The sequence below is a fragment of the Ornithorhynchus anatinus genome, chromosome 2, assembly GCF_004115215.2.
Source record: "Ornithorhynchus anatinus isolate Pmale09 chromosome 2, mOrnAna1.pri.v4, whole genome shotgun sequence".
Classification (NCBI taxonomy): domain Eukaryota; kingdom Metazoa; phylum Chordata; class Mammalia; order Monotremata; family Ornithorhynchidae; genus Ornithorhynchus; species Ornithorhynchus anatinus.
Window position 1 is genome coordinate 42,543,913 of NC_041729.1, and position 9,159 is coordinate 42,553,071.

Here is a 9,159-nt window from a genome sequence, read left to right on the forward strand (position 1 = left end):
CAAGGCACAGTGAGAAAGTTAGCTTGGGTGTAACCAAGAGTGTGAGATAGCTCAGAGTGGGAGAAAAAAGCTGATAAGTAAGAGGGAGAGAGCTGGTAAAGTGTCTTTAAACCAATAGTCAGGAGTTTGTGGTTGATTCTTTAGACGGTAAGTTTCTTTTGGGCAGGGACCATGTCTACTAACTGTTGTCTTGAACTCTCCCAAGGGCTTAATTCAGTGTTCTGCACACAATAAGCCCTCAGTAAATATCATTGATCGATTGATTCGGGAAGGAGTATTCTAGTTTTGCCTGTCTAGTTATAGCATTTTGAGTGGAGGGCAACAATGGCTGAAGATTTGTTACTGCCTTAGCTTGGGCATCAGGGCCACTCAGAGTGCAGTGCGCAGGACCCCATCTATCTCCTGAGGGTCGAGGTGGTCTGAGAGGAGGTTCTGTCCTTAAATTTCCCTCCCCATATTCCCAGAGAGGTACTGTGCTGCCACTTCTCTGCCTCTCTAGGCAGGTCAGCAGGCTGCCCAGGCACCTCCACTCTGGAATGTCCCGTCCCTCTTGCTGAGCTGAGCTCCAGAGATGGGGTGGACAGGGTCCAAAACAGTGTCTGGGGCTGTGGTGTGCTTAGAGAAGCAGCATGGCAAAGTGGATAGAGGAGCACGGGCCTGGGAGTCAGAAGGTTCTAATTCTGGATCTACCACCTGTCTTCTCTGTGTCTTTGTGCAAGGTGCTTCAATTCTCTGGGACTCAGTTACCTCATTGGTAAAATGGGTATTGAGACAATGAGCCTCACGTGGGACAGGGACCGTGTCCGACCCGATTTGCTTGTATCCACCCCAGCTCTTAGTACAGTGCCTGACACAGAGTAAGCACTTAACAAATACCACAGTTATTACTACCAGAGCATTACCACTCCTGCTGTCCCTGGCTGTGCAATGCAAGTCATGGTTATGTATTCTTTTCCAGTATTTAATACAGTGCTCTGTACACAGTAAGGGCTTATTAAATCCTATTACTATGACCACTCGCTGCAGGTCTCTGTATTTCTTCTTCCCGATGGGCACTGTGGTGTGGGCTTTGCTCTAGGTTCAGTCCTGGGTATTTATCCCCTTGGTGTATGGAGTCTCCCGCCAAGAAAGATGAAAGAGGACCTTCATCAGAGTCCTCATGTTTTGGGGATGAGCAGGTGGATGAAGAGAGGGTAGTGAAGAGATTTTAGAAGCAGGGTGCTTTTTAATCAGCTTCATTTGTTGCTTTTGCAACTTGATCCCTAAATTTACTGAGAGGAGAGGTTAATGGAATCAGTTACCGAGAAGATAGAGCCCTTTCATTGCCTCAGAGAGAAAATGCCCAAGTCTACTAAAGATTAAGGGTTTACTCCCAGACATCTCCTGGTGATGAGCTGGGCTTCCTTCCCTGCTTTCAGGAACTAGGTATTTGCTTAGTTAACAATTCCCCTATCAAGATCTGTTAAAACTTGGCTGTGGTTTAAGCTGCGTTTCCATAGGTGTCCAGGGTTGTTTAAGTTCAAGCATGTAGGCTACTAACAGGCTATCAGTAAACATGCTAGTTTTAAGAGAATCCTGACTGGGTGTTGTTCTGTGGCATTTTGAAAGAAGTCCTCAAAAGAAGAGATAGACCAACCTGGAATACTGTTAGGTTTGTGCAAATAAATATAAGAGGGTTTCAGAGGTTACCAGATGCCGAGAACTGAGATCTGAGTTCTACTCTCCCTTCTATTGCAGACAAATTGTATCACTTGGTGCAAATCACTTAATCTCACTGAACCTCAGCTCACCCACCTAAATGGGGGAACATTATCTGGTCCAACCAACCTCACAGAGATATTGAGAAGACAAATGAGATGTGAAAGCTCTTTGGAGAAAAAGTGTGATAGAAATCCAACAGAGCATAGTCATTATTATAAAGGTTCTCCTGGGAGGTCTTACACATTTTCTCTTTGGTATCCAAACTGGCAGAGAGTACCAAGAAAAGTCAGTCTGGCAGTCCCCTATGAATTCCTCATGAACTATCCCATCCTCGAATTGAAATTGTGGTACATGAGTATAGGTATCAGGGATATTTGCCTTGGTTTTAGTCCTGTACTTGCTCAGCAGCAGGAAGAGAGTATGACTGTTAAAATGAGAATGGAAAAATATGTATCTGGAATAAGCATTGCTTTCTCCTGCCAAGCACTGTGTTTATTGAGGAGCCCAGACATCTCAGTCTTTCTCCAGCAGATATCACAGTGTTCCTGAATTAAAGATGCAGACTGCACCAGAAGGGTCAAAGAAATTGCTCTGGAGGACTGATGAAGCTGAGTATTGGCTCTTGCCACGATTAAAACCATGGATGCAGCATGTTGTTATTAAGTGAGATAAAATAGCATTGCTTAATGGTGTAATTACCTCTGAATACTCCCCTTTATGCTGGAACGTTGCGCAAGGTTTGTATTTCTGTTCCTGGAAGCTATGTTGGTTTGTTTTCAGCAGAGAAGTTGACAGGAATGGAAATTAGGAAAAAGGGAGTGCAGGCTTGATACAAAGGCAGTTCTTTATCCTCTGACTTTGGTCTGGTGGTTGTTAGAAAGTCTTTAAGGAAGGGTTCACTTTCATTGCACTCAGGTTTGAGGGTGAAATAATTAGAGGACTTGAGAACTGGGTCCCTCCTGAACTGGGTATCTCCATGAATTTGGGTTTGCCATGGAGGGAGTTTCAGATTGTGGTGATCAGATTCTCAAAGTTCCTATTTGTAGCATGTGAGTGGTCCATTTGAAGGGACCTATGGAAATTATCTTCACTCTTCAGCCAAAAATCCTTTCTACTCAGCCCAAACTCATCAGGCACTTCATTGCACAGTATATCACTGCCTCTCCCCAATTTGCCCCTTTGCCTCTTTTATTGAAGCATCATGGGTCAATGGAAAAAGCATGGGCTCTAATCCTGGCTTCGCCACTTGTCTGCTCTGTGGTCTTGGGCAAGCCGCTTAACTTCTCTGTGCCTGCTACTTCATCTTTAAAATGAAGATTATTACTGTGAGCCCCACGTGGGACAACCTGAATTCCTTGTATCTATCCCAGTGCTTAGAACAGTGCTTGGCACATAGTACCATAATTATTATTATTATTATTCTACTCTTTCCTATTTATATTCCATATTTTCAATTACCTGAGTATGGTCTGAAGCAGCATGGTGTAGTGGATAGAACACGGGCCTGGGAGTCAGAAGGTCATGGGTTCTAATACCGGCTCCACCACTTGTCGGCTTTGTGACCTTGGGCAAGTCATTTCATCTCTCTGTGCCTCAGTCACCTCATCTATAAAAATGGAATTGAGACTGTGAGCCCCACGTGAGACAGGGACTGTGTCTAACCCTATTTGCTTGTATTCAGCGCTTAGTACAGTGCCTGGCACATAATAAGTGCTTAATAAATGCCACAATTTTTATTATATAAAGCTAATATGCTGTGAATAAAAGCTCCTCCTTAAAGGTTAGAAGGTATGTTGACTTCGGGGAAGGCCCTCAACCCAATATAAGAAGACTGTACTAATATTATTAATTATTGTGATTGTAAGGTAGTATTATTGTGGTTGTCATAAAACTTCAAAACAGTTTAAATTTGTGAATATGAGCAATTGACAATCTGTTCTTTCTCCTCGCAAGCATTTCCACAATCTAAGTGTAGTTTGCACTTTCAAATAGGGGCTCGGGAGAAACTGTTACCTGCAATCTTTCAGATTGAGTTGGTAAACATGGCACACAGTTTATAACAGCTGCCAATGATAGGGACATGGAGACTCAGAAAATTTCATCCGAGCTTCAAATATAAGGTGCCTGCAGGTTCTTGGTCTAGGCAGCAGCAGTTAGGTCCTCTGACTTGTGTACACTATAGGCCGATTAGAGGTTAAGATTATAAATTAACCTGGTAAAAAGCTGAACATTTCTTAATGCGTTGCTCCTCAGGTGAGCCAGGGTAAGCAAAATACAGTCACGGAGTAAAGGGCTCACTCACACTTAGCTGATAACTCTTTTGGGGAATTTGGATGCCACTTGTTAAAGTTAATCGGACGAAAATGGCGTGTAGGTTCTCTGAAAGGATTAAGAATAACTGTCTAGATTATGGTTGTATTCACAAATGATGAGGTTTGAAGACCGGTGTGTAATTGTGGATGAAAAATGAATCCATTCTTATCTCTCCTCTAGTGCCAAAAAAGTTGCCTTACTGCATTTTTGGCCCTGGGTGAACTAGATTGGCGCTCTGTATAACCAGAGTCACTGGATTAATGCCAACTCTCCATTACACTCTGGGTTGTGTAGCCTTAACCCAAGAAACAGAGGAGACGTTGTGCACAAGAAGTAACCAGCAGGTTTACCCCATTCACTGATATTGAATTTGGTCAGTTGTATAACTTGATACTGGAGTCTCATCAGACCTCGCATCCAGCTCAGTAAATGTTGTTATTAACATTGGTGTCATTTTAGGTAAGGGGTCAGAGAGCACTTCTGTCATTGTGATAAACTATGTTTTGGGGACTCCCTGGAGCTGAAGGTTGGGCTTCTTTAATGTGTAATGTATTTTGTGGGGACTTTATCAGGCATTCCTTAATTATTATTCTGCCATGTCCATTTAGCTCACAGTCTTAGTGTTAATAATTTAACAGACAAATGTCTACCCAGCTCCCCTCTCCACCCAGGGTAGATTTCTAAGGGGAGAAGAATTGTCCAGTTGATGGTCTGTCTCCTGCAAGCTTGCTTGTGTATGGTGGGAAGACAGAGAGTGTTGTGGCACATTTCCCAGATCTTGAATACTAATAAAAGGTCAACTGGAAGGATTGGGCAGCAAAAGTGATAGTAACATAAATACTCTTGTAAAAAAAAAAAAAAAAGGGAGTTATTTTCCTAGCATTCTCCTTCTTGCTTCTTGCTATGTAAGATTCTGGCTCTTGTAACTGGTTCTTTTATTGGTTTCTATTTCAAGAAACTCTAAATATTTCCAAAAATACAACTGGAAATCGGGTTATTTAAGGTATGGCAGAATATGTAGAGATGCATTCAGTCATCGAGCAGCATTTCTGTCCCATGACCTTATATTTACACTGGGAAATAATGGGCTGGTCTTAGCTAACTCATTTTTTCTCCATATACTATAAGAATACCTCAGCAGAAACACAGCAGGCAGTGACGAGAGAATATCATCAGTGTAATCACTTCCTCTGCACAGATTCTTGGTCCTGAAGTTTTCTGACAGGAGACTCCATCATTAAAAGGACTTGACTGTGAAGAAGGAAACCTCTCGAATCGCATTATGCGCCAACATGTCCTTTAAGTTTGGGACCCCATGAGTTAGTCTCTCTTTTTTTGACCTTTTTCTTTCTCTAGGGCACAGCTTCTGTCCTTCAGCGCAGATCTGATAATGAGGAATACGTAGAGGTCGGAAGACTTGGACCGTCAGATTACTTTGGTAAGAACATCGTCTTTGTTTTTCATGTCGCTCTGAAAAAATTGGCGTTTTTCCTCATCATTTTGGAACTGGTTTTCTTGAATTTCCAACAAAAGCAGAACTCATTAAAACCAGTCCATCCATCACTCATTAGGATTTATTGAGCCCGAGATTAAAATCTCTCTTTCAATGCATATGACCCGCCTGGGCCATCTGAGCTTCTGGGCCACAGAAATAGGTTTAGTATCCAGAAGACACCTCTTCATTCAGCCCTGTTAGTGTGCTGGCGGGGAACCATATTTGCAGGGCTCACCGGAAAGAGAAATAAAAAAGTGTGATCGGAATTTTCTTCCTTCTTTCAGGAGAAATTGCTTTGTTGCTCAACCGACCTCGGGCCGCCACCGTGGTGGCCCGTGGTCCCCTGAAGTGTGTAAAACTGGATCGTCCTCGCTTTGAACGGGTGCTCGGCCCATGTTCTGAGATCCTGAAGAGAAACATTCAGAGATACAACAGCTTCATTTCTCTGACCGTTTAAGAAACATCATCTGGAATTGCCACCTTTGTGTTCCTTTGTGCCCGAAAAAATTTGACCCGTGCTGTTTCCCTAGTTGTTTGAGAAAATGAGATGTGCATTTTTTGTGAAATATTATGTTACTTTCTGATGTACTGGGTATAAATTCCATTTTTGCACACCAGTGAAACAGGGAGACAACTGTGTGGATGAAACTAGATTTTCAGCATCTTGATGAATTGTAAGATTTTTGACTCATATATTGGCGGATAAAATACCCACCTTCTGTATTTCAAAACCTTTATGAAAATTACAAGACAAAATGCCAGTGAAGGTCCTTATATTTTAGCTGAATTTCATGAGGCATTCAGGTCATTTTCCCTTTGCCTTTGAGTGGAAAATATTTTTAAATGGCTACGGACTCTGGTTTCTAAAATACATGTGACAGTAGTCATTAGCAAATTTATAACGAGAAAGGTGAGAGAATCAGTCAGTTGCATTGATTGAGCACTTACCGTTCGTGCGGAGCACTCTGTACTAAGCACTTGGGAGAGTACAATACAACAGAGTTGGTAGACACATTCCCTGCCCACAAGGAGCTTATGATCTAGAGAAGGAACACTGGAGTGCTAAAACATCAAGTCCTGGGTCATTCTGTTTGTTATTGAAACTTGCAATCTGCTTAGCAACTCAGGGTTGCGAAGGAGAGCATCTAAGAGAGGAATCATTTTTCAGGAGCGTCCAAGTGTCACCAACTAATAATGTCTGTAAGTGGGAGAGAAAGAGAGAAAGAGGAGCTACTGATATCACGTTTTCACTTCGCCATGTACTTACACGAAGACATTACAGGTGAAGTGTAGGGATTGGGTAAAACCATACTTGTATAAAAGGCTGGGTCATTTAGATGTTTATGTCTTCTACCATAATATGGACATTTACAAAGATTGAAGAGGTCTAAGTGCCTGGGCTCTGGGAGCAGAGAACCAGGGACCTGAAACCAGGACTCCAGCCTTAAAAAAAAGATGGGTGCTGCATAGAGGAAATCATGAGAGGGGCCGTCCCTCCTCCAAGATTTTAGGACTGTTTCCATACCCAAGACTCATTCACCCTCTTCTTTCCTTCCCCTCATCTTCCTCTTTCCTTGATTCCCCCCTCAGATATTTTTAAGTGACAAAGCGTGTTTCCTTGGGATGGTTTTAAGAGTTGTATAAAGTGGGTTTCACATCTCTCTGCTTGAAAGATCACACAGAAAAGGTGTTGGAAATGTTTAACAGCAATTCAATATTTCAAGTAATGGATCAATTATAAAATGTTGGAGCTCACTTAGCTCATTTGAAACTCAGAGCGTAGTTAAGTCCATTAACTATGTTTTTTTTGCCTGATTATATTTTTTTTCTGTCTCAAACACCTGTTGCTCTTATTTTGAAAAGTATCATATTAGCCCTGTTTTGGAATCTTCTAAAATTGGGAATTATGGGAACAGTATCAAATATTAACCCATGATAAAAAGCAGCCTCTTCTGTCTTAACAACTGAGGCAATTTTTTATTGATTTGAACATCTTTCTGCCTTTTAAAAATAATAAATTATTACCTTTTTATCTCATCTCCAGAGATGTTACCATGCAACTGCAGTAAGATTCTTTATGTGAGGCTTCATGCATGTGAAGTAATGCAGTGAACCAAATTACGTTCTGGGACATAGACTCCAGAAATTGTTTTTTAACTATCTAAGGTGAAAGGTCCTTTTACATACATGAACTAAACAAAACCAAAATGTAAAAACAAATAAACTCCTGTGTTTTCTCTACCAGCAGGTTTTTAGTCATTTCAAGATATTTTAGATTATTTTTGGTGGTTTCTTGAGTTATATTTATTATTTAATATTATGCTTTAGATATTTCATGTATTATCCAGTATAAACAGAGAAAAATGGGGGGTTTTTGACATTTTCTTGACAATCCATCGGACGAGTAGGTATTTACAGACTCAATCATCTGCACAGACTATTACATTAAAATCTCTTTATAACTACTCTAAAGTAAAAACCTATTAAACTAAATCACTTTAAAATGTAATAGAGCAGCAAAATGCCCTTCTGGTCACATAATTTATAGCCATTGACAAATTCCAGTTAAAATTAAGGTTCCAACATTCTCGGTCATCAAAAAAGTTATTCGGGCGAAGGTTTGGCTGAGGCTTATGGAAAGGACTGATTCACAAATAGGTGTCGATGATTGGTTTTTCTTTAGAAGATTATTAGAAGCCAACTCAAGATTAGATGATTAATTCTTCAGTGTTAGGGTTTTGATTATTGCATCCTTGGCCACAGAGCTTTGTATCAGGAATTCTTAGGTTCACTCAGATCTCCCATAACACATGTGCTCCCTATATACCTTTTGGCTAGAAATGCTGCTGGGGCATTAGGGAATGTTCTTCCCACAAGGGAGAATCTTATGAATCTGGGTAGATGCCATGCAGAGTCAGAAGGAACAGTATATGCATGCCCATGGTGTCAGTCAGAATTCACATAATCTGTGACTTTTCCTTAACTCATCAAGAATGTAGCCTCCTGCGTTATAGGAGAACTGACTGTACAAGATCCTACAAATCGTTTCCTTTAGCTTGGTTACATAAGGGCTGTATTTTCTTTGCTGGATTTTGCCATCTTCATCTTTCGAGTAGATTTATGCAGTCTGTTTTTTAAAAAAAACATTGAGGTCTTCATTTCAGCATTCACATAATATTTACCTGTTGTGTTTTTGCTTCTGTATTAGTAAAATGAAACAAAGCAACAAATCTTGTGTTTGGTGTAATGTGTGGGAAAACATTTGATTGTTACTTAAACTTGAAAGTGCTTATCTTGAAGTTTAACTCCTGCAATTGTTCTGTGAGCTAAACCATACATAAAGATCGTGGAAACCAGATTTGAACTCTTGTGTGAAGAAAAATAAAATCATTGAAGACTGAAGTATGTGATATTCTATTACCTTATAAAAATGATCATAATAAGTAATCAATTGGAGGAAGACATAGTATGAAGTAATTGTATTAGTGCAATTGTGAACTTTCTAGTAGTGAAAATCATGGTTGAACTGGGGACCTACTTAGACGTATTGGAACGTCATATAGTATCTGAGATTTTGCTTTGGTTTTTTGTTTGTTTTTGAAATGGTATTTGTTAAGTGCTTACTGTGTGCCAGGTACTCTACTAAGTAG

General features: G+C 40.6%; 1 protein-coding gene across 1 annotated transcript in view; it reads left to right on the forward strand.

The window, feature by feature from the left end:
- PRKAR1B (protein kinase cAMP-dependent type I regulatory subunit beta) overlaps positions 1-8,911 on the forward strand; it is a 171,240-nt gene extending 162,329 nt beyond the window's left edge. The window contains exons 10-11 of the mRNA XM_029053257.1: positions 5,371-5,452; positions 5,794-8,911. Of these exons, the coding sequence (XP_028909090.1) occupies positions 5,371-5,452; positions 5,794-5,966 (255 nt within the window). The 3' untranslated portion in view covers positions 5,967-8,911. The remainder of the gene's footprint in view (positions 1-5,370; positions 5,453-5,793) is intronic.
- Positions 8,912-9,159: the final 248 nt, after the last annotated feature.